Source organism: Trichomycterus rosablanca, chromosome 15 (assembly GCF_030014385.1).
Source record: "Trichomycterus rosablanca isolate fTriRos1 chromosome 15, fTriRos1.hap1, whole genome shotgun sequence".
In the NCBI taxonomy this organism is placed as follows: domain Eukaryota; kingdom Metazoa; phylum Chordata; class Actinopteri; order Siluriformes; family Trichomycteridae; genus Trichomycterus; species Trichomycterus rosablanca.
Window position 1 is genome coordinate 22684992 of NC_086002.1, and position 26482 is coordinate 22711473.

The following is a 26482-nucleotide window of genomic DNA, read 5'->3' on the forward strand; positions in this document are numbered from 1 at the left end:
TTTTAATTCTTGTTTTAGTTGATGTAAGGTGACCTTGAGTGTCATGAAAGGCGCCAACAAATAAAATGTATCATTATACATATTGCTCCTGAACATTTTAGTAAAATAAATAAATTAAACAATAAGAAAATGTGTAACAATCTTAAAGCATAGGGTCTCATTAAAAGTATATGTACAGTTGCAATCAAAATTATTAAACCCTCATTGCAAATAAGGTTTATTAGCAAAACTTTCAGCTTTTGCAACTAACCAATCAAACAATAACAATTTAAATAGCTCTACACAACATTAATAAGAATCATCACTTTGTTTATCATCATTTTACTCTATTGTAGTTTATTGCTTTAATCAGTTAGTTGGATAAAATGAACGGTTAAATAGCCTAGTGGTTAATGAACTGGACTAGTATTCGAAAGATTGCTGGTTCAAGCCCCACCACTGCCAGGCTGCCACTATTGGGCCCCTGAGCAAGGCCCTTAACCCTCAATTGCTTAGACAGTATACTGTCACAGTACTGTAAGTCACTTTGGATAAAAGTCTCTGCTAAATGCCAAATATGTAAATGGAAATAAAAATGATGCATGATGAGTCAGCCCTCTAAACATCTTGTGGTTATGTAGGAAGACGTTCTAACCTCAAGACCTCACTAACGTCTCAAGTAATCCTCCTCATGTTCTCTTTCAGGCAGAATGTCAACACCTTCAGTAGCTTTAAACTTCTGCATTACAGGCCAGATAGTGAACAGCATGCTAATGCAGGTTTTTTTTTAAAGCATTCCACATGGACCATTGCCTTGTTTTGCAGCTTCTAACTCACATGCACCAGGTCCTCAGTGTACCAGATTAATACATATGGTACCAGTAACCTGATGGACTCTCCAATCACATTACTTCAATACTGATGTATAAAAAGAGGAGATGAAGGTCCATCAGGGGTTTGAGAGTGATGTCATGCACACAGTTATACAGAAAGCATGTTTACAGATTTGAGCAGTAAGAAGCGTCACCATATAGAATCCCAGTGTGAAGAGTAGATGGTGTTTATCTTCACTGCTCTTCATCTCATAATTCAATGTGTATTAGAATCAGAACCTGTAGAAGAGATCAGACAAATGTTTGTAACTTATCAGACTCAACTAATCAGAAGCAGAATAAAGAAAAAGAAGAAGATATACTTTATTTGTCATATACACATATACAGATGTACAGTACAATGAAATTCTTTCTTCGCATATCCCAGCTTGTTTGGAAGCTGGGGTCAGAGCGCAGGGTCAGCCATCCTACGGCGCCCCTGGAGCAGACAGGGTTAAGGGCCTTGCTCAAGGACCCAACAGTGGCTGCATAGCAGAGCTTGGATTTGAACCCCCAATCTTCCGGTTGATGCTCAAAGCTCTGAATCCACAATACCATTGCATGTGTGTGTGTGTGTGTGTGTGTGTACAGTGGGGCCAAAAAGTATTTAGTCAGCCACTGATTGTGCAATTTCTCCTACTTAGAAAGATGAGAGAGGTCTGTAATGTTCATCATAGCTACACTTCAACTATGAGAGACAAAATGAGAAAAAAAAAATCCAGGAAATCACATTGTAGGATTTTTAAAGAATTTATTTGTAAATTATGGTGGAAAATAAGTATTTGGTCACCCACAAACAAGCAAGATTTCTGGCTCTCACAGACCTGTAACTTCTTCTTTAAGAAGCTCTTCTGTCCTCCACTGGTTACCTGTATTAATGGCACCAGTTTGACCTCATTATCTGTATAAAAGACACCTGTCCACAGCCTCAAACAGTCAGACTCAAAACTCAACCATGGCCAAGACCAAAGAGCTGTCGAAGGACACCAGGAAGAAAATTGTAGACCTGCACTAGGCTGGGAAGAGTAAATCTACAATAGGCAAGCAGGTTGGTGTGAATAAATCAACTGTGGGAGCAATTGTAAGAAAATGGAAGGCATACAAGACCATTGATAATCTCCCTCGATCTGGTGCCCCACGCAAGATCTCATCCCGTGGGGTCAAAATGATCATGAGAACGGTGAGCAAAAATCCCAGAACTACACGGAGGGACCTGATGAATGACCTGCAGAGAGCTGGGACCAAAGTAACAAAGGCTACCATCAGTAACACACTACGCCGAGAGGGACTCAAATTCTGCAGTGCCAGGCGTGTCCCCCTGCTTAAGCCAGTACATGTCCAGGCCCGTCTGAAGTTTGCCAGAGAGCATATGGATGATCCAGAAGAGGATTGGGAGAATATCATATGGTCAGATGAAACCAAAATGGAACTTTTTGGTAAAAACTCAACTCGTCATGTTTGGAGGAAGCAGAATGCTGAGTTGCACCATACCTACTGTGAAGCATGGGGGTGGAAACATCATGCTTTGGGGCTGTTTTTCTGAAAAGGGAACATAACGACTGATCCGTGTTAAGGGAAGAATGAACGGGGCCATGTATTGTGAGATTTTAAGCCAAAACCTTCTTTCATCAGTGAGAGCATTGAAGATGGAACGTGGCTGGGTCTTCCAGCATGACAATGATCCCAAAAACACCGCAACGAAGGAGTGGCTCCGTAAAAAGCATTTCAAGGTCCTGGTATTAGGGTGCCTGCGGTAGCTGGTGAACTTACCCCGGGTTCCCAGCGAAGCAGGCGTTACAGACCAACCAAACAAAAGGCCTTAAAAAAAAGGCCTTGTAATTAGGGCTGACGACCCGCAGCTGCAGCCAGCTTATTTAAGCCTGCGCAGTGCAGCAGCGGGCGTCGCACCTTTGGCTTTTGTTTGTGGCATGTTAGCGGTCTCCACTCACTTTTTCAGGGCAAGCCGGTTACCCCAGGTGACTTGTAGGTCGGTTGGGTGTGTAGGCTGAAAGGCTGAGGTAAAATAGGTATTTCTTTTACTTCTGGCAGGGAAAGTGCGGTGCGACTCCGTTCAGCCCTCGAGCTCAGTTTGTTTTTAACGCAAACCTGCTAGCGTTCTCCTGTAGCAACCACAGGAGTCTAGCGGCGGCCATTTTGCTGGTTTCACCGGTCTTTGTAATAACTCAGGGCACTACAGTTTGCTAATCCCCGGGTGGCACAGATAGGCTTTGCTTGCCTCTGACACCAGCTTCCCCGGTTCGAATCTGCCCTTTGAGGTGTAACTAATTATTCTCTTCTTCTCTCTTTTTCAGATCGTCTCTCCCTGTTACCAACAAGTCTCGTGGTGGGACGAGACGATCTTGCCTAGATCCGGGTCCTTCTTCACTGAAACTATTTTTTAGTTTCACTTTTTCTCCGAATCAGCGCTTCATAAGCGCGCTGATCTTTCCTTTTAATTATCGCCAGTGTGGTGCATGGTGAGCGCAACCGCCTCGCAATTATGCGACTGGGGTTCGCGTCTCGACTTTTGTGTTTTTTCTCTTTTTCAGTTTCTCTTGCCAGCAGTGATCGGCGGCGTCAATCGGGGTTCGCCCGATTGTTTTTTGTTTTAGTTTTTCACCTTTTTTTTCTTTAGTTTTTGTATTTAAAATAAATAAATTTTATTTTAATCTGCATTTTTGAGTCCTCCTCCTTTCCACGTAACAGAAAGGTGCGACCATAGAATGGACTCAGCAGAAAACCCGCCGGTCTCAGACATGCTGCGCCACCAGGGGGTGGCTTTGGGCAGGCATGAGCTGGCTATTAACGAGTTGGCACAACGGGTAGCTGAACTCACCCAGCGTGTTCCAACGTTGGAGCTCCACTCTGACATCTTAGCCCACACTCCTGGTCGCCCCGGAACATCTGCGGGCAGTAAAACTCCCATTCCCCCTCCCAAACGATTCTCAGGTTTCCTTCTTCAGTGCTTGCTGGCGTTCGAGTTACAACCATCCCGATACCCCACCGAACGTTCTAAGGTGGCATATGTTATTTCCCTGCTAACAGGGAGAGCCTTAAAATGGTCCACTTCCCTGTGGGAGCAAAACGCACCCGAGTGCTTTTCAGAGCAGGCCTTTAAGGATGCCCTTATGGACACCTTTTTTCATCCCACTGGGGGTAGGGAGGCTTGACCTCGGCTGCTTGAGCTGGCCCAAGGTGGGCGCTCGATGGCCGATTACGTTATTGAATTTAGGACACTAGCAGCTGAGTGCGGGTGGGAAGAGCTTAACAGCTATTTTTCATCGGGGTTTGGGAGAGAGGATAAAAGACGAGCTGGCCACTCGCAAGCTACCTACCTCCCTTAAGGCCTTTCACCAACTGGCCAACTCTATTGATACCCGCCTCTGTCAACGGTCGCGGGAGAGAGGTTCCCGTCCACATCGCCCTCTATTTCAGGGCAACCCTAGACCGATGTCCCCTGACCCAGAACCCATGCAGTTGGGGTCAGCAAGAGCTGTTGCCCCTCCATCTTCTGGTCTGGCTCCCAGATCCCAACCTCGGTCAAACGAATAGGCCGCTCTCGAGGCAGGGAGTCGAGAGTGAGCCGACCTGTAATCCCTGGCCAGGGTTTATTTTTGCAAGCAGGGTTGCGTTGGGGTTCTAGGAATACTACCCTTAAGGTTTGCGTTGATTCTGGAGCTGTAGACTGTTTCATGGACAGCAAATTGGTACTGAGGTTGGGGATAGAAATCCACTTGCTACCGACCCCTATATTGGTTTATGCCATTAATGGTAGGGCCGTGGCAGGCAGCCCTATAACCCATCAGACCAAGCCTCTTACGCTGCGTCTTGGTGACCACGAGGAACGGATCACCTTTTTGGTGACCCGTGTCCCTCACTTTCTAGTTGTTCTGGGCTACTCGTGGTTACTACGGCATAACCCTCAAGTTGACTGGGTAACCGGTTCCATATTCCTCTGGGGAACACGGTGTAGGGATTCCTGTTTGCTGCAGGCTGGCACATCCCACACTCCGTCAGTACCTATGATGGCGGTCCCGGATTTAACCCAGGTCCCCTCAGTATACTATGACCTTAAGGAAGTTTTTAGCAAGTCCAGGGCACGGGACTTGCCCCCCTCCCATAGACCGTTCATCTGTCCTTCTTCCTCCCCGGCCGGGGTGGGATTCTTTTTTGTAGGAAAGAAGGACGGTAGTTTACGCCCCTGTGTCGATTATCGCAGTCTAAATGTCATCACGATCAAGGATCGGTACCCGCTGCCGCTGATGGCCACGGCTTTTGAAGCCCTTCAGTGAGCATCCATTTTTACCAAGCTTGATTTACGCAGCGCGTACAATTTGATCCGGATCAGGCAGGGGGACGAGTACACCCACCAGCCACTATGAATACCTAGTGATGCCCTTTGGGTTAATGAACGCACCCGCCATCTTCCAGCTTTTCATCAATGAGGCCCTACGGGAGGCTCTCGACAAGTACGTCTACGTTTATCTAGACGACATTTTGATTTTTAGCCGATCCATCGACGAACACGTGAGGCACGTCCGACGAGTTCTCCAGCTTCTGCTCGAACACCATTTTTTCGTCAAGCTGGAGAAGTCCGTCTTCCATTCCCCCTCTGTTTCATTCTTGGGGTTCATCGTTTCACAGGGCGTCCACCGCATGGATCCGGCTAAAATAAAATCGGTGGAGAACTGGCCAACTCCGAGTTCCGTTCGCCAAGTGCAAAGGTTTTTGGGCTTTGCAAACTTTTTTAGGCGATTTATTCAGAACTTTAGTACTGTTGCCGTTCCCTTAACAAATCTAACAGGCAAGGCTCCATTTAGATGGACGGTGCAGGCCCAACAAGCCTTCGATAGGCTTAAATCTCTCCTCACCACTGCTCCTGTCTTGCAGTTGGGTTGGGGCAGTGCTGTCCCAGAGAGGGGGCCCTGAAAAGAAGATGCACCCTTGTGCCTTCTTTTCGCACCACCTGACTCCTGCTGAGCGTAATTACCCGGTGGGAGACAGGGAACTCTTAGCCATTAAATTGGCACTCGATGAGTGGCGACACTGGCTCGAGGGAGCTAAACATCCCTTCCTTGTTTGGACTGACCACAAAAACTTGTCGTTCATCCAGCAAGCGAAGCGGATGAACTCACGTTAGGCTCGGTGGTCCTTATTTTTTGGAAGGTTCCAATTCACACTGTCTTATAGGCCGGGGTCCAAAAACGGCAAGCCGGACGCCCTGTCTAGGCAGTGGGAGCCCACCAGACCAGAGACCGAGCCTGATCCCATAATTCCCTCGACCCAGATTGTAGCCCCAGTGACCTGGGGCATTTCCAAGGTCATTCGGGATGCCCAAAAGGCAAAACTCGACCCTGGAGGAAGACCGGCTGACCGACTGTATGTTCCCTCTACAGTTCGGCGTCAGGTTTTTGAGTGGGCCCATGCGTCCCCTTTTGCGGCGCACCCAGGAGTCACTAAAACCCTGGTCTTGATGCGCCGAAGATTTACATTTTCAGCATTTAGCAGACGCTTTTATCCAAAGCGACTTACACAATGAGCAATTGAGGGTTAAGGGCCTTGCTCAGGGACCCAACAGTGGCAACTTGGTGGTGGCGGGGCTTGAACCGGCAACCTTCTGCTTATTAGTCCAGTACCTTAACCACTGAGCTATCACTGGCCCAAGAAGATTCTGGTGGCCGGGGATGGAGAGTCAGGTAAGGGACTTTGTCCGTACCTGCACAGTGTGTATGGCCCCAGAGAGCGTCCTCGGGGACTACTCCATCCGTTGCCAGTACCATCTAGACCGTGGTCCCATATAGCACTGGACTTTGTGACAGGTTTGCCAAAGTCCAGGGGATTCACGGCGGTACTGGTAATTGTCGATCGGTTTACCAAATCTTGTCTTTTTGTTCCTTTGCCCAAGCTGCCATCCGCCATGAGCACTGCGCAGATCATTCTGCAACATGTGGTGAGAGCGCATGGGGTCCCCTCAGACATTGTGTCTGATCGGGGCCCGCAGTTTGTTAGCCAGTGCTGGCGGGCCTTTTGTCAACTTATTGGTGCAACGGTCAGCTTATCCTCAGGTTACCATCCTGTCCAACGGGCAATCAGAAAGACTCATTCAAGACCTGAGCAAGATGCTCGCAACCACAGGAGTCTAGCGGCGGCCATTTTGCTGGTTTCGCTGGTCTTTATAATTACTCAAGGCTTTGCAGGTCGCTACTCCCCGGGTGGCGCAGATGGGCTTTGCTTGCCTCTGACACCGGCGTCCCCGGTTCGAATCTGCCCTTTGAGGTGTAACTAATTATTCTCTTCTTCTCTCTTTTTCAGATCGTCTCTCCCTGTTACCAACAAGTCTCGTGGTGGGACGAGACGATCTTACCTAGACCCGCCTGCGCTTTCGGTGTCCGGGTCCTTCTTCACTGAAAATATTTTTTAGTTTCACTTTTTCTCCGAATCAGCGCTTCATAAGCGCGCCAAACTTTCCTTTTCATTATCGCCAGTGTGGTGCATGGTGAGCGCAACCGCCTTGCAATTATGCGACCGGGGTTTGCGTCTTGACTTGAGTTTTTTCTCTGTTTCAGTTTCTCTTGCCAGCGGTAATCGGCGGCGTCAATCGGAGTTCGCCCAATTGTTTTTTGTTTTAGTTGTTTACCTTTTTTTTCTTTAGTTTTTGTATTTAAAATAAATAAATTTTATTTTAATCTGCATTTTTGAGTCCTCCTCCTTTCCACATAATTACCTGGAGTGGCCTAGCCAGTCTCCAGACTTCAACCCCATAGAAAATTTGTGGAGGGAGTTAAAAGTCCATGTTGCCCAGTGACAGCCCCAAAACATCACTGCTCTAGGGGAGATCTGCATGGAGGAATGGGCCAAAATACCAGCTACAGTGTGTGCAAACCTGGTGAAGACTTACAGGAAACGTTTGACCTCTGTCATTGCCAAAAAAGGTTATGTTACAAAGTATTGAGTTTAACTTTTGTTATTGACCAAATACAGTGGAACCTCGACTTACGAGTGACCCAACTTACGAATGTTTCGAGATACGAGCTGTCACTTGGTGGATTTTTTGCTTTGTGATACGAGCCGAGATCTGAGTTACGAGCTCAGCTGAGTTCAGTTCACCTGGTTATCTTGCTGTACAAACAAGTAAAAAAGAGGAAAATGTGACGAAAAAGCCAAAAGTCGGTGAAGAATAAGATTAAGTGAAGTAAAAAAATTATATAGAGCGTTATAGGTGTAGATTATAGCGCGGGTTGCTTACTGAACGGTAGCAACTGGCGTAATGACGCTCGTGGATTTGTCTCGCGATAGGTAAACAAGAGTAGCGCGTGGTGTCGTGACTGATTAAATAAAGTTCGTATACCAAGCTAAATTTTCACATCCAATCAGGACGTATACCAAGTTGGACTTATACCAAAGCTGACGTATACCGAGGTGCCACTATTTATTGTAGCATTAAGTGTGCAGCGAGTAAGTTAAATGATAGAGCACGAAATGAAACACTTCCTCCGCCAGTCTCCACCTCCGCCAGCATCTCCGTCTGATTTTTAAGGTAAATACACGTAATAAAACCAGTCTATTTCTTTACATTCTCTTTTATTATGTATTATTATTATTTTATACATTATTTGTTATTTATAAAGTACATTTTTCTTATTTAAAAACACGTAACAAAAAAATCGGTGTGGTTTTTGGGGGGCTGGAACGGATTAATAGTGTTTCAATTCATTTCAATGGGAAAATTTGATTTGATATACGAGCAAATTGAGTTACGAGCTTGGTCACGGAACGAATTAAACTCGTAAGTCAAGGTTCCACTGTACTTATTTTCCACTTATTTTCATTCTTTAAAAATCCTGGATTTTTTTTTCCCATTTTGTCTCTCATAGTTGAAGTGTACCTATGATGAAAATTACAGACCTCTCTCATCTTTCTAAGTAGGAGAACTTGTACAGTCAGTGGCTGACTAAATACTTTTTGGCCCCATTGTATGTATGTGTGTGTGTGTCTAAGTGTGTGTGTTTAGGTGTGTCTGTGTATAAAGCAACAGAGAGTTACCTTAGTTTTTCTAGGTTACATTGTGGATCCACCTGTAGATCTTTGAGCAGTTTTACTCCTGATTCTCCTGGATGATTCTGGTTCAGATGCAGTTCTCTCAGACGTGATGATGGATTTGATTTCAGAGCTGAAGCCAGAGCAGTAAAACCTTCATCTGTGATACTGCAGCTATTTAACCTGCAGAAGAAAATCATTTAACAAAAATCATACATCATCTTCTCCCACCACAGAATACTTGGTTTTTCCGTGCAAACCGTGAAGTCATCAGTGGGCGTGTTAATGTGTAGAGGTTTGGGTGCTTTTACACGAGAAAGTTGTGCTGCACTTTCATCTTTTTAAGTTCACCAGATTAAAATTGTATCTAGTTTACCGCTAATATTCACTGATATTTTCAAAGCGATGAACTGTGTGATATGACATGGTAAAAGTGACCCGGACGCTTAACGTAAAAAAATTAAGTGTAATGTGGCTTGTTGTACTAAAACAATGACCAATAAATTTCAGCAGTACAGAGCACTTATAACCAGTAATAACAGAAAGAAATATAGTGTTTCTGTGTCGTACTTTTAGTACATTAAGCCACGTTACGTTCCTGCCGAGAAGCTGATGCAGAACCCCGAGCTGCAGAACCACCACACGTGAGGTTAATACAGCTAAACACAGATAAATGTGGAGCTTTTAGACTGGATTTGATGGTGGAAAAGCGCTAAGTGTGAAAATAAAGATCTTACCACAGTATCTTCAGTTTACAGTGTGGATTCTCCAGTCCAGCAGAGAGCAGCTTCACTCCTGAATCCTTCAGTTTATTGTTACCCAGGTCCAGATGTTTCAGACTGGAGGAGTTTAAACTGAGAACTGAGGACAGAACTTCACAACTTTGCTCTGTTAGATCACAATCCCACAACCTGGAGAGAAATAATCAGATCAATCAGAGAAACCAAAAATCTTCTGTAAATATTTGTTAGCTGGTAAGCAATTTAGCAACAATCAAACTACAACATCTACACATTCAAAACCAAAAACCCTCCCAATCACCAACCAATGGAAACTGGGATCTCAGTTCTTGTTCAATTAATGATGCTTCATAATCATTATCAGATGTTTTCATAGTGGTGTTTTTATTGTTTTATTTCATAGTGGTGTTTTATTGTTTTATTTTATAGTGGTGTTTTTATTGTTTTATTTCATAGTGGTGTTCTTATTGTTTTATTTTATAGTGGTTCTTCTTCTTCGTGTCCAGCCATCATCTATATCATGAAAAAGCTCATAAAAGCTGCTCCTGGAGCCAAGTCGTTTGTGGGCGGCATAATGTGCATGGAGTAGGTGCCGGGTGTCATTGGCTTGCTTGTTGTCTCAGCTCGGGTGGTAATTGCTCTCCAGATGTAGGGGGGAGCAATGCCTGAGAGAGCATTGAGACAGGGTACTGGAGTAGTTTTAGTACACCCAGTCACTATCATACAGGTCTTATTGAGGATAGGGTTGATTCTGCGTGCATGACGGGATCTGCTCCATACTGGACAGGCGTACTCAGTGGTGAAAAACAACACTGCTGTTGTTCGCAGTGTGCTTGGATGGGCCCCCCACTTAGAGCTTGTTAGTCGTCGTAGTAGGCTGTTTCTGGTGGAGACCTTGGCTCTTGTCTTCCTAATGTGTTCTCTGTAACTCAGGGTACAATCTAAAGTTACTCCTAGTTATACTGGATACTGGTTGTTTTCTAGCCTCATGCCGTCCCAGGTTACGTTAAGCTCCCGTTTTGCTTCCCTGTTTTTGAGGTGGAAGCTGGAGATTTGGGTCTTCCCAGGATTTGGGTGCAGGTGGTTTTGCAGATAGTATGTTGATATATCCGAGAGGCCTTTTTCCAGGGTTGACTCAGCTTCTGGGAAGCCATACTGCTGTGTTGTCAGGGCCAGGTCATCCACATAGATAAACCCGCTATATCCTTCCAGTAGGGGCTAATCATTGGTGTACACATTGAAGAGGAGAGGTGCCAAGACACTACGCTGTGGCAGCCCATTAGTCTAGTGGAACCATCTGCTTTTCTTGTTATTAAGTGTGACATAGAACATTCGGTTGCCCAGGAAGCATCTGATTACACTGCATAGTTTAGCATCGCCTGTCATGTCATATAGTATCAGCTGCCTGTGTTGTACAGTGTCATAGGCTGCTGCCAGATTGACAAAGGCGACAGCAGTTATCAATTTCTTTTGATATCTGTCTTCAATGTATTGGGTTAGGTTCAGTAATTGTCCTGTGTATGACTTTCTGGGTCAAAAGCCAACCTGGTCGTCGATTAGCTGGGCATCTATCTGTGAGGATAGACGTGTGAGGAGCAGTCTCTCAAACAGCTTTTAGGTGATGCATAGCAGGGAGATGGGCTGGTAGCTTTTTGGGAGGTTGGAGCTTTCCCTGGTTTTAGAAGGGCGATGATATCTTGGTGATATCTTTTCTCCAGTGAGCTGGGATGTACTGGGTCTGAAGGTATATGTTAAACATATTCAAAAGCCATCATTTGGTAACTGGGCCTAGGTGAGTTATCATCTCAGTCATTATGTCGTCAGGACCCGCCATTTTGTCCAGCTTCATCGTGCCAAGTCCTGCTTCAAACTCTTCCATAGTGAAAGGCTTGGTTAGTATAGACATGTTCTGTTGTTTTCCTGGGATGATTGTCGAGTGATGGTATCCTTTAGCCCGTCACCGGCTACTCGTTTCCCATTGGCTACCAGACAGACAGACAGACAGATAGATAGATTTATCCCAAAGGAAATTATTGAAATACAGTAAGTCTATTGTCTTGTCTTTCCTTGTATGGCAATTTACAGACTGTTGAAAAGTCGGGAGAGTAGAGTCTTATGTGGCATGATTGAAATCACCAGAAATCATCACAAACACGTCCGGGTGTTGTGTTTGTAACCTCGCTATAGTGAGGTGAATTATGTCACACGCAGTCTCAGTGTGCACTCGCAGAGGAACATAAACACAAACAATAATGATGTGCGAGAACTCTCTAGGCATGTAATACGGTCGGAGACTCACCACTAACAGTTCAATGTCCCGTCTGCAGATAATCTCTTTAATGGTTACATGTCCTGGGTTGCACCATCTGATGTTGATGAAGAGTGCAAGTCCTCCGCCTTTATGTTTGCTGCTGTGCTCTGTGTCCCTGTCCGCTCTCACTGTAGTAAATCCCGGTATATCCACATTATCCTCTGGAATGTCGCCGTTTAGCCATGTCTCTGTAAAGCACATTAAACTGCACTCTTTAAAGGTCCTGTTGTTCATTGTCAGGGCTGCCAACTCGTCTGTCTTGTTAGGTAGAGTTTACATTCCCCATCACTACTGATGGAATTGCTGGGTTGTACCTCCGTCACTTCTCCGTTAGCTTAGCCTTTAGCTTAGCACCGGCTCTGCGTCCACAGTACCTGCGTCTTAACTCCTCCGGTATGTTGTGGACGATACCAGCATTCCATCTCGTCCTTAAGGAGAGTAGTTGTTCCATTGAATAAGTATGTTTTTTGCCGCCCTCTTGTGAAAATTTGTATTCATGATAGAAAAAGTGAGAAAAAGACGTGACACAAAATAAAGAATAAAAGAAAAAACACAACAGAAACGCTGAAAAAGTAAAACACTGACGGAGCTAGTGGAGAGACTGCCGCTCACGACGGCGCCTAGACTAGAATAGATGGCTCCCAACCTGGTTTGGTGTGATACATAATATGGTTGGTGGTGTGGTCTTATCTCCACTTAATTTACGGATGGTGGACCAGGCTTTTTTGCAGTTCTGAGACATGTTGGTGTTTTCTATGAGGTCTTGCCAGGTTCTCTGCCACTCCTTTCCCAGTAGTTCAATGAGTGCTTCTCGTAGTTCATAAGTAGTATCTGAAAATGGGTCCTTTTCAAACTTTGGGTGTGTTCGTAAACCTAGCCTTGCTGTCTTACTGTCTACATAGGCAGCTGCCTAAGTAGAGAGGATTCTAATAAGTCAATGACTTATAAGGCAGTTTATTCGAACGCACTACTTAGACAGCGATTCCGACGGGTTTAGCATTCAGCATCTTGCCATTAAAAACCAATGGATTGAGGTAGCACAGCACGCTAACATGTCAATATAGCCTCCCTTCATGTATCGATAACGGTTACATTTCCTGACTAGCCCGAACTTGCAAATAAAACACTCGGTATAAGTTTATACAAGTTAAAAATCAGTAATATGTTATTTGTTTGAAAATAACTCCATTCGTTTGTCCACACCGTCAGCCATGTTTATTTTTCTGTGAGAGAAGAGCATCCGACCCGCAATGAATTCTGGGATTGCTTTGATCACTAAGGCAGCGTCGGATGCTCACTCGTTCTTGAGCCAACATAACATTGAAATATTAAGATGCCTCAGTAGTTAGGTTATTAAGGCATCTAGGATTTCAAACAGCCTCCTTCACGGGAGTGCGCACAGGATGACATAAAATGCTGCCTATGTAGAGAGAGAGAGCTAGCTTTTCGAACACACCGTTTGTTTCATATTGCTCCAGCAGCTATGATGATTCCTCTGTGACACCAGCTATGTATTTTTTCTGGAATCAACGAGGGATGTGCGCACGTGCAGTCCTCTTTACTGCTTGGCCTTCTTCAGGTTGAAACAGCATCAAAAGTGAACTTCAGAGTTAGTTATGGCAGGCTTTACAATGATTGAGATTCATAATGGAGTTTTTATTGCTTTATTTTATAGTGGTGTTTTTATTGTTTTATTTCATAGTGGTGTTTTTATTGTTTTATATCGTAGTGGTATTTTCATTGTTACATTTCATAGTGGTGTTTTTATTGTTTTATTTCATAGTGGTGTTTTTATTGTTTTATTTCACAGTGGTGTTTTTATTGTTACATTTCATTGTGGTGTTTTTATTATTTGTTTTATTTCATTATGGTGTTTTCATTGTTATATTTCATAGTAGTGTTTTAATTGTTTTATTTCATAGTGGTGTTCTTATAGTTTCCTTTCATAGTGGTGTTTTTATTGTTGTATTTTATAGTGGAGTTTTTTTTATTTTATTTTGTAGTGGGGTTTTTATTGTTTTATTTCATAGCGGTATTTTTATTGTTTATTTTGTAGTGGTGTTTTTATTGTTTTATTTTATAGTGATGTTTTTTTTATTTTATAGTGGTGTCTATTGTTTTATTTCATAGTGGTGTTTTTATTGTTTTATTTCATAGTGGTGTTTTCCTTGTTTTATTTCACAGTGGTGTTTTTATTGTTACATTTCATTGTGGTGTTTTTATTGTTTGTTTTATTTCATTATGGTGTTTTCATTGTTATATTTCATAGTAGTGTTTTAATTGTTTTATTTCATAGTGGTGTTTTTATAGTTTCCTTTCATAGTGGTGTTTTTATTGTTGTATTTTATAGTGGTGTTTTTTTTATTTTATTTTGTAGTGGGGTTTTTATTGTTTTATTTCATAGTGGTATTTTTATTGTTTAATTTTGTAGTGGTGTTTTTATTGTTTTATTTTATAGTGATGTTTTTTTTTTTTTTATAGTGGTGTCTATTGTTTTATTTCATAGAGGTGTTTTTATTGTTTCATTTTGTAGTGGTGTTTTTATTGTTTTATTTTATAGTGGTGTTTTTATTGTTTTATTTTATAGTAGTGTTTTTATTGCTTAAGTTCATAGTGGTGTTTTTATTGTTTTATTTCAGAGTGGTGATTTCATTGTTTTATTTTAAGGTGTTTTTATAATTTTATTTATAGTGGTGTTTTTTATTGTTTTATTTTATAGTGGTGTTTTTATTGCTTAAGTTCATAGTGGTGTTTTTATTGTTTTATTTTATAATGGTGTTTTTATTGTTTTATTTCATAGTTGTGATTTCATTGTTTTATTTTTTACTGGTGTTTTTGTTGTTTTACTTCATAGTGGTGTTTTTATTATTTTATTTTATAGTGATGTTTTTATTGTTTTATTTTATAGTAGTGTTTATTATTTTTTTTTATAGTGGTGTTTTTATTGCTTAAGTTCATAGTGGTGTTTTTATTGTTTTATATCGTGGTGTTTTTATTGTTTTATTTCATAGTGGTGTTTTTTACAGTCTTAGCTTAGCTAACAGTAACTTGAACAAATGACGTTGATCACCACCAAACTATTATTTTATGGGTCCCTCCATTTTTTCTTTTTCTTCAAACACAGAGAGTGTAAAGTAGCTGCTACAAGTTGGTCCTGGTGTGAGTTATTGAATCTAAAAGTGTGTGTGCGCATGAAAGAAGACACTCCCTGCTTTTAAGTGTTGTCGGTCTTATGGGAAAAGCTCATTTTCCACCAGGAGGCACCACATGAACCCTTGTATAGTCAGAAGCTGAAGTCGGACAAATTTAAATTTATGATAATGCAACATAAAAGAGTTGTGATGTAAACGCTTTTTCCAACATGGCTGAACAATTCATCAAATGTAGATATTAAATAATAATGTACAATTTGTATGTTAATTATAACAGTAAGTTAGGTGAACGAGTTTCATCTCACAGAAACCTAATGCCTGACTTGAACTTAGAACCAGCATCACTCCAGGGTGTGTTTCCACTATACTCAGATTATTTCCCACCACGCCCCTGACCAGGAAGTGGTTAATGTAAGTAAATGAGTGAGTCCTGATGTATAAAATTTGTAATCCTGAAAAACCTGATTTGATTTCAGAACCTTTTTTTTCCCAATCACTATCTTTTTATCCCTTGGTCTAGTCGTGTCCAATTACCCTGAATGCGTCCTCTATACTGATTCGACCCTTCACCACTGACTAAGGACGCCTCTCAACTGGCATGCGCCCCCTCCGGTACACACAGTCAGTACAGCATTTTTCACCTGCACGAGTCAAGTTCATACACTTGACGGGCACTGTGTACAGAGGGCCACACCCCCATCAGCATTATTCCTCAGCCTTGTGCAGGCGCCATCAGCCAGCCAGCAAGGGCCACAGTCGCACCAATTATGAGGACCTATGATACGACTTACTTACCCTCTACCCTGAACAACAGCCAATCGTTGTTCATAAAGCCACTAGGGAACACAAGCCAGTGTACCTTTTGTGCCGGTCTCAAGCCCGGGTAAATGGTGAGGGTTGTGTCAGGAAGGGCATCCGACGTAAAACACTTGCCAAAACTAACATGCGAGTTCATCTAAGAGATACCATACCAGATCGGTCGAGGCCCGGGTTAACAACGACCGCCACTGGTGCTGTTGACAAACAGGGTGCCGGTGGAAATTGTGCTACTGTTAGTCGAAGACCACGAGGAGGGAAACGTGTCAGGAGACAGAAAGAGAGGAGGAAAGTCAAGAGTGTAGGACTGAGGGTGGCAACTCTAAATGTGGGGACAATGACAGGCAAAGGTAGAGAGCTGGCTGACATGATGCAGAGAAGGAAGGTAGATGTTTTATGTGTTCAAGAGACCAAGTGGAAGGGCAGCAAGGCTTACAGCATTGGAGCAGGGTTTAAACTGTTTTACCATGGTGTGGATAGAAAGAGAAATGGAGTAGGGGTGGTCTTGAAAGAGGAGTTAGCAAAGAACATAATAGAGGTGAAAAGAGTGTCAGATAGGGTGATGGGTCTGAAGGTAGAGGTAGAAGGTCTGATGTTGAATGTTGTCAGTGGTTATGCTCCACAGGTTGGTTGTGAGAAAGAGGAAAAAGAGAAGTTCTGGAAGGATCTAGATGAAGTGATAGAGAGTATTCCCAGGGAGGAGAGAGTGGTGATAGGAGCAGACCTAAATGGACATGTTGGTGAAGGAAACAGAGGAGATGAGGAAGTGATGGGTAGGTTTGGTGTCAAGGAAAGGAACCAGGAAGGACAGATGGTGGTGGATTTTGCCAAGAGGATGGAAATGGCTGTAGTCAACACTTATTTCCAAAAACGGGAGGAACATAGGGTGACCTATAAGAGTGGAGGAAGGAGTTCACAAGTAGACTACATTCTGTGTAGAAGAGGAAACCTGACGGAGATTGGGGACTGTAAGGTTGTGGCAGGGGAGAGCGTGGCCAGACAGCATCGGATGGTGGTGTGTAGAATGTTGTTGTGAAGAAAAGAAAAAGTGTCAAATTAGAGAAAAAGACCAAATGGTGGAGGCTGAGGAAGGAGGAATGTGGTGAAGAGTTCAGAGAGGAGCTGTTAAAGGCTCTGGGTGGTAAGAAAGAGCTTCCAGATGACTGGGCTACTACAGCAACAGTGAGTAGAGAGACAGGTAGGAAGGTACTTGGTGTGGCATCTAGACAGAGAAAAGATGATAAGGAAACCTGGTGGTGGAATAGTGAAGTGCAGGAAGCGATTCAAAGGAAGAGGTTAGCCAAGAAGAAATGGGACATTGACAAGACTGACGAAAGTAGAGAGGAATATAAGGAGATAATAATAATAATAATAATACATTCGACTTATATAGCGCCTTTCATAATACCCAAAGACGCTTCACAGAGTAATTACAATCAAGAATAACAATCAAATGAAAACACGAGAAAGTGTTGAGTAAACAAAAACGTTTTAAGAAGAGATTTAAATTCAGAGAGAGAGGAAGAGAGACGAAGAGGGAGAGGAAGAGAGTTCCACAGTGTCGGGGCAGCAACACTAAATGATCTACCATCCATGGTGGTCAACCTAAACCTGGGTGTAACAAGGAGACCAGCATCAAACGATCTAAGCCTGCGGGAGGGGACATAGCGATGTAAAAGATTAGCCAGATACAAGGGAGTCAGACCATGAAGTGCCTTGAAAGTGAGCACTAAAATTTTATATTGGATCCATTTTTTGACAGGAAGCCAATGGAGTTGTTCAAGTACCGGGGTGATATGTTCATGTTTTTTTGACCGGGTCAGCACTCGGGCAGCAGCATTCTGAGCAATCTGCAAGGGTCGGAGGGATTTTGACGGAAGTCCATAAAGGAGAGAATTGCAATAGTCAAGTTTGGAAGTGACAAAGGCATGTACCAGGGTCTCAGCAGCTTTAAACGAAAGGAACGGACGCAAACGGGTGACCTTTCGAAGCTGGAAGAAGGCAGACTTTGCCAATGAATTGATATGTGGCTCCAATGACAGGGGAGGATCAAGCAGCACCCCGAGATTACGTGCCTTAGACGATGACTGAACAGAGATACCAGCAATAGTGAGGGATGTGTTAGTAAGAGAAGAGACAGCCAATTTGGAGCCAATAATGAGATACTCCGTCTTATGGGCATTTAATAGAAGAAAGTTTGCACACAGCCATGAGTTAAGATCACAGATGCACTCGGTGAGGGATGGTGGTGGAAAAGGATCAGATGGTATAAGGTTTAGATAAACCTGGGTGTCGTCAGCGTAGCAGTGAAAATTTAACCCATGGTGGCAAAACATTTCACCAAGGGGCAGGATGTAAATAAGAAACAGCAACGGTCCCAATACTGAGCCCTGGGGAACACCCTGCTTAACAGAAGCAACATCAGATGTGTGTTTACCTATGCCAACGAAGTGATGCCTATCAGATAGATAGGATTTAAACCAAGTCAGAACTATACCGGAAAAACCAATGTCAGAGAGCCGGGTTATGAGGATTTCATGGTTAACCGTGTCAAAAGCAGCAGTAAGATCAAGGAGTAAAAGGATAGAAGCAAGACCTTTATCAGAGGAAAGAAGAAGGCCATTGAGTACACACAAAAGAGCAGTCTCTGTGCTATGACGGGCACGAAAACCAGATTGAAAAGCGTCAAAAAGATTGTTAGAATAAAATTTTATATTGGATCCATTTTTTGACAGGAAGCCAATGGAGTTGTTCAAGTACCGGGGTGATATGTTCATGTTTTTTTGACCGGGTCAGCACTCGGGCAGCAGCATTCTGAGCAATCTGCAAGGGTCGGAGGGATTTTGACGGAAGTCCATAAAGGAGAGAATTGCAATAGTCAAGTTTGGAAGTGACAAAGGCATGTACCAGGGTCTCAGCAGCTTTAAACGAAAGGAACGGACGCAAACGGGTGACCTTTCGAAGCTGGAAGAAGGCAGACTTTGCCAATGAATTGATATGTGGCTCCAATGACAGGGGAGGATCAAGCAGCACCCCGAGATTACGTGCCTTAGACGATGACTGAACAGAGATACCAGCAATAGTGAGGGATGTGTTAGTAAGAGAAGAGACAGCCAATTTGGAGCCAATAATGAGATACTCCGTCTTATGGGCATTTAATAGAAGAAAGTTTGCACACAGCCATGAGTTAAGATCACAGATGCACTCGGTGAGGGATGGTGGTGGAAAAGGATCAGATGGTATAAGGTTTAGATAAACCTGGGTGTCGTCAGCGTAGCAGTGAAAATTTAACCCATGGTGGCAAAAAATTTCACCAAGGGGCAGGATGTAAATAAGAAACAGCAACGGTCCCAATACTGAGCCCTGGGGAACACCCTGCTTAACAGAAGCAACATCAGATGTGTGTTTACCTATGCCAACGAAGTGATGCCTATCAGATAGATAGGATTTAAACCAAGTCAGAACTATACCGGAAAAACCAATGTCAGAGAGCCGGGTTATGAGGATTTCATGGTTAACCGTGTCAAAAGCAGCAGTAAGATCAAGGAGTAAAAGGATAGAAGCAAGACCTTTATCAGAGGAAAGAAGAAGGCCATTGAGTACACACAAAAGAGCAGTCTCTGTGCTATGACGGGCACGAAAACCAGATTGAAAAGCGTCAAAAAGATTGTTAGAATAAAATTTTATATTGGATCCATTTTTTGACAGGAAGCCAATGGAGTTGTTCAAGTACCGGGGTGATATGTTCATGTTTTTTTGACCGGGTCAGCACTCGGGCAGCAGCATTCTGAGCAATCTGCAAGGGTCGGAGGGATTTTGACGGAAGTCCATAAAGGAGAGAATTGCAATAGTCAAGTTTGGAAGTGACAAAGGCATGTACCAGGGTCTCAGCAGCTTTAAACGAAAGGAACGGACGCAAACGGGTGACCTTTCGAAGCTGGAAGAAGGCAGACTTTGCCAATGAATTGATATGTGGCTCCAATGACAGGGGAGGATCAAGCAGCACCCCGAGATTACGTGCCTTAGACGATGACTGAACAGAGATACCAGCAATAGTGAGGGATGTGTTAGTAAGAGAAGAGACAGCCAATTTGGAGCCAATAATGAGATACTCCGTCTTATGGGCATTTAATAGAAGAAAGTTTGCACACAGCCATGAGTTAAGATCACAGATGCACTCGGTGAGGGATGGTGGTGGAAAAGGATCAGATGGTATAAGGTTTAGATAAACCTGGGTGTCGTCAGCGTAGCAGTGAAAATTTAACCCATGGTGGCAAAACATTTCACCAAGGGGCAGGATGTAAATAAGAAACAGCAACGGTCCCAATACTGAGCCCTGGGGAACACCCTGCTTAACAGAAGCAACATCAGATGTGTGTTTACCTATGCCAACGAAGTGATGCCTATCAGATAGATAGGATTTAAACCAAGTCAGAACTATACCGGAAAAACCAATGTCAGAGAGCTGGGTTATGAGGATTTCATGGTTAACCGTGTCAAAAGCAGCAGTAAGATCAAGGAGTAAAAGGATAGAAGCAAGACCTTTATCAGAGGAAAGAAGAAGGCCATTGAGTACACACAAAAGAGCAGTCTCTGTGCTATGACGGGCACGAAAACCAGATTGAAAAGCGTCAAAAAGATTGTTAGAATTCATGTAGTCTAATAGCTGGGAGGCCACGACACGTTCCAGGATTTTTGCAATAAATGGGAGATTAGATATTGGTCTGTAATTACTTAATATGGAGCTATCTAAATCAGGTTTTTTAATTATGGGAGTAACAACTGCTGAAGTTTTCAAAGTTACGGGACATGACCGGATTCAAGAGAAAGGTTGACAAGGTGACAAATAGAGGGCAACAGAGAAGAAATAACTTGCTTGAGAAGAACTGTAGGAGCAGGATCAAGGAGTGAGGTAGTGGTCTTGGATCCTGTTATAATTCTAGTGACGCAGGCAAGATTGACAGATGCAAAAGACGAGAAAGTGTGCAAAGGAGATGAAGTACCGAAAGAGATTGGGAATGAGAGCAGTGATTTACATGTCTGATCATTCAGTATATCTTGATAGATGTTTGACACTTTGTCCTTGAAAAAGTAAAGAAATGCATTACATAAATCCACTGATGGAGCTAGGGAGTCTGAGGGGGGATGTAAAAGTTTATTCACAGTAGTAAGGAGGGCACAGACCGAGTTTTGACTGGAGCAAGGGTGTTGAGGGTATCGGCCATAGACTGATTGTAAACAGAGATGGCCTCATCACTGTCGCGTAGTGAGGTAATAAGAGGTAAACTGGAAGATTCCAAGACAGAGGAGAAAGCTAACGGATCAACAGAGGAGATATTGCGGTAAGAGAGAAGGGTCTTAGAAGGGGGTTAGCAGTATGTAGTGAAATACATGATGTAATAAACAGATGATCGGATATGCCAATATCATGACCTGATACATTAGTGATCGTTCCGGCTGAGGAGCAAATCAAGTCCAAAATGTGACCATGTTTATGAGTTGAGAAATCCACATGTTGATACAGATCAAAGCAGTTTAAGAGTGACAAAAAACCAGTAGAACCAGGAGATACGGAGTCAATATGAATATTAAAGTCACCAAGGATGACCAATGACTTTGACAGAGAACTGACAGTGGTTAGGACCTCACCGAGTTCAAGTAAGAAATCAGAGATGGAACTGCTAGGAGGCCAGTAAACTAACAACACAACAGTTGGACAGGGGCCCAAGATCCTGAGAGCCATGTACTCAAAATGAGCAGTTTCCTGCATCTTTACCCATAGCTAATTTTAATTTACTGCTGAAAAAGACGGCTAGACCCCCACCACGACCACTCAGCCTAGGAGCACAGAGATATTTAAAGCCAGGTGGGTTGGCCGCGTTTAGATGAAAGAAGTCGCCTTGTGATTGCCAGGTTTCAGTCAGGAAGAGCAGGTCCAGGTGATGATGTCCGATGAGGTCGTTAAGGAGGACGGCTTTATGAGACATGGAGCGGCAGTTGAACAGGGCCAGGTTTAGCTGGCGACATTGAGCAGATGAGGTTTGAACAAAAGTGGGCAAGACCTTGGATCGTGGGATTTCACTTAAAACACTAAAGTCCACTCCTCGCTGGAACATCGATGGGTAGCTCCTGGGCCCAGGGACCAAGCCGCAAATCACAGGAATACTCGAGACAGATGACGAATGCACAAGGTGTTGATGTCTGTTGCCACGGTGGATGTAGTATGGTCGACGTGTAATGCCAATGGAATGACATAACTTGTAAGTTGTGGAGTCAAGACGATATGAAGAGCGTAGATGATAAAGTTCAGCGAAGGAGTAAACACGCTGAGAGATTTCTTTAGAATCCGGCAGCTGCCACATGACTGGGCGAATAATCCACAGGTAAGTGATCCAGACATAAGGTAACATCACAGATCCAGGAAATCGTACAGGTACAAGTAGGCTCACTCAAGCAGAAGACCTACATGTATCCAACCGCTTACCAAACAGTCACCACAAAAATACCGGGTAACTAAAAGCTAGGCTGCGTTAGCCCGAGACACAGTCACCACAAAAATACCGGGTAGCTAAACGCTAGGCTGCGTTAGCCCGAGACACAACCCGAACCACAGACCGGCATTCAGCAATGGACATAACTAAAGCCGGACTGGTAGTAAACAACAGATTAAAAGAAATGAAGTTCACTCACCCATGTTGAAGCTAGCGGAACGGGCTATGAGAAGAGAGCTCGCACACAAGCACATAGCAGCCGGTTAAAAAGTGGAAAGCTTAGTGTTAGTCAAGATCCAGAAAAAAGCAAGGATTCAGAGTAGAAAATCCAGAAAAACAGTCCAATACAAAGCCAAAAATAAATAAATAAAGCACATAAAACAAAAGAAAGAAGATCCAAGAGCAGCGGCAGGAGCGGCAGCACAAAACGCGCACAGCGTACCCTACAACCGGAAGTATGAGGAAACGTAAGGCAAAAAGAGAGGTAGCAAAGGCAAAGCAGAAGGCATGTGAGGAGTTGTGTGAGAGGTTGGACACTAAGGAAGGAGAGAAGGACTTGTATAGATTGGCCAGACAGAGGAATCAGGTTGGAAAGGATGTGCAGCAGGTTAGACTTGTCAAAGATAGGAATGGTAATGTTCTAACAAGTGAGGAGAGTGTGATGGGAAGATGGAAGGAGTACTTTGAGGAGCTAATGAATGAAGAGAATGAAAGAAAAAGAAGAGTAGAGGTCATAGGAACGGTGGATCAGGAGGTAGGAAAGATCAATGAGAATGAAGTTTGGAAAGCTTTGAAGAGGATGAAGAAAGGGAAGGCAGTTGGACCTGATAACATACCAGTGGAAGTATGGAAATGTCTAGGTGAGATGGCAGTGAGGTTTTTGACTCAATTATTCAATGGCATTGTTGAGAGTGAGAAAATGCCAGTGGAATGGAGGAGAAGTGTGCTGGTGCCCATTTTTAAGAACAAGGGTGATGTACAGAGTTGTAACAACTACAGGGGAATTAAGTTGATGAGCCACACAATGAAGATCTGGGAGAGAGTTGTGGAAGCTAGACTTGAGGTAACTATTTGAGACAAGAGGTAACTATTTGTGAGCAGCAGTATGGTTTCATGCCAAGAAAGAGTACCACAGATGCCATCTTTGCTTTGAGGATGCTGATGGAGAAGTACAGAGAGGGTCAGAAAGAACTTCATTGTGTCTTTGTTGATTTAGAAAAAGCGTATGACAGAGTACCAAGGGAGGAGCTGTGGTGTTGTATGAGGAAATCTGGAGTAGGAGAGAAGTATGTCAGACTGGTACAGGACATCTTTGAGGACAGCAGGACAGTGGTGAGATGTGCTGTAGGAGTGACAGATAGCTTCAAGGTGGAGGTGGGACTACATCAAGGATCGGCTCTGAGCCCCTTCTTATTTGCTTTGGTGATGGACCGACTAACAGATGAGGTCAGGCAGGAATCCCCATGAACTATGATGTTTGCAGATGATATTGTGATCTGTGGTGAGAACAGGGAACAGGTGGAAGATAACTTGGAGAGGTGGAGATATGCACTTGAAAGAAAAGGAATAAAAGTCAGCCGTAGCAAGACAGAGTACATGTGTGTGAATGGGAGAGAGACAGGTGGAACAGTGAGGCTACAAGGAGCAGAAGTCACAAAGGTGAAGGACTTCAAGTACTTAGGGTCGACTGTCCAGGAAAATGGGGAGTGTGGTAAAGAGGTCAAGAAGAGAGTCCAGGCAGGATGGAGTGGATGGAGAAAAGTTTCAGGAGTGATTTGTGACAAAAGGGTGACAGCAAAGGTCAAAGGAAAAGTTTACAAGACAGTGGTGAGACCAGCTACAGTATAAGTATGGAAAATAAGTATTTGGTCAATAACAAACAAGCAAGATTTCTGGTTCTCACAGACCTGTAACTTCTTCTTTAAGAAGCTCTTCTGTCCTCCACTCGTTACCTGTATTAATGGCACCTGTTTGACCTTGTTATCTGTATAAAAGACACCTGTCCACAGCCTCAAACAGTCAGACTCCAAACTCAACCATGGCCAAGACCAAAGAGCTGTCGAAGGACACCAGGAAGAAAATTGTAGACCTGCACCAGGCTGGGAAGAGTGAATCTACAATAGGCAAGCAGGTTGGTGTGAATAAATCAACTGTGGGAGCAATTGTAAGAAAATGGAAGACATACAAGACCATTGATAATCTCCCTTGGGGTCAAGATCTCATCCCGTGGGGTCAAAATGCTCATGAGAACGGTGAGCAAAAATCCCAGAACTACACGGAGGGACCTGATGAATGACCTGCAGAGAGCTGGGACCAAAGTAACAAAGGCTACCATCAGTAACACACTACGCCGAGAGGGACTCAAATCCTGCAGTGCCAGGCGTGTCCCCCTGCTTAAGCCAGTACATGTCCAGGCTCGTCTGAAGTTTGCCAGAGAGCATATGGATGATCCAGAAGAGGATTGGGAGAATATCATGTGGTCAGATAAAACCAAAATGGAACTTTTTGGTAAAAACTCAACTCGTCGTGTTTGGAGGAAGAAGAAGAACCCAAGAACACCATACCTACTGTGAAGCATGGGGGTGGAAACATCATGCTTTGGGGCTGTTTTTCTGCAAAGGGGACAGGACGACTGATTCGTGTTAAGGGAAGAATGAACAGGGCCATGTATCGTGAGATTTTAAGCCAAAAACTCCTTCCATCAGTGAGAGCATTGAAGATGGAACGTGGCTGGGTCTTCCAGCATGACAATGATCCCAAACACACCGCTCGGGCAACGAAGGAGTGACGCCGTAAAAAGCATTTCAAGGTCCTGGAGTGGCCTAGCCAGTCTCCAGACCTCAACCCCATAGAAAATTTGTGGAGACCGTGTTGCCCAGCGACAGCCCCAAAACATCACTGCTCTAGAGGAGATCTGCATGGAGGAATGGGCCAAAATACCAGCTAAAGTGTGTTTGATGTAATAAATATTGCGTTTCTTTTCTTCTTTAGTAACACATAAAGGCAGTTTATTATTATCATTCACACAGAACATAAATATTAGTTTTATTACTGTCTGATTCTGTATGTCTAACTGTTAAAAAACTAAAATCCTCTCTTTTGTAGCTTCAGATTACAATCGCGACTTTGAACTCAGAAAGTGAGAGATTTGGAGGAGCAGTTGAAGGCTACATCAAGTTAACGTGAAAGTGAGCTCTTCGGTTTTTGTGGAGAGAAATATAAAGTTTTCTAGAAAATCACGGTGAGTTTGTGAATATAAACTTGTAATATGTAAATGTTATTAATCTGTATTTGATGGAGATATGTTTAGGATTTATTTTATTACCTGATATTTTTTCGGTAAGGATTTAACACCGTTATTTAGGCCTCAACAACAACACGGAGATTTTTTTACACTTTAGTCTTCTGTGTTTTTCTCTCATCCACACGAACTCACAAACCCATGATTAATGAAAACAGGATAAAGAGATTTCTGAAAACTGCTTCTTTGTTTTCGTCTGGATACTAAAATGTAACTTTACACAGATGTTGTGACGTCAGCGCGCTGGTATATACATACATGCAGGCGGTGGAGAAAATAACAGAAACACACAATCAATAATAAACATAAAACATCAAATAATAAACATGTATGAGAGGATTACATCAAGAGTTCAAACTTTACTGAAGAAAGGTTGGAATTCATTACTGCTAATGTGTCCACGCTGTGTGTGATTATAAAGAAAGCACTATAGTGGTTAAGGCACAGGACTAGTAATCCAAAGGTTGCTGGTTCAAGCCCTACCACTGCTGGGTTGTTGCTGTTGGGCCCTTGAGCAAGGCCCTTAATCCTCAGTTGCTCAGATGGTATACTGTAATGTAAGTCGCTTTGGATAAAGGCGTCTGCTAAATGCTGTAAATGTAAGATATGAACTCAAGATATTTCATGTTTTATCTGGTCAACTGTTATGATTCAAGAATAAATAAAAGCTGATGCTTTTAACCTCATACTTTCCTAATACTTTTATTCTACACGGTCTACATTTCTTATAGTCTTCTGCCATGTGCAGTGCAAGAATTCACTAAATTACACAGCAGTTCTCTT

The 26482-nt window shown here is 43.2% G+C and overlaps 1 protein-coding gene across 1 annotated transcript in view; it reads right to left on the reverse strand.

The window, feature by feature from the left end:
- Positions 1-1016: 1016 nt before the first annotated feature.
- The window catches only part of LOC134328718 (NACHT, LRR and PYD domains-containing protein 3-like), a 54147-nt gene continuing 28681 nt past the window's right edge, over positions 1017-26482 (reverse strand). The window contains exons 8-10 of the mRNA XM_063009899.1: positions 9626-9799; positions 8895-9071; positions 1017-1091 (exon numbers count right to left, since the gene is read on the reverse strand). Coding sequence (XP_062865969.1) covers positions 1085-1091; positions 8895-9071; positions 9626-9799 — 358 coding nt within the window. The 3' untranslated portion in view covers positions 1017-1084. The remainder of the gene's footprint in view (positions 1092-8894; positions 9072-9625; positions 9800-26482) is intronic.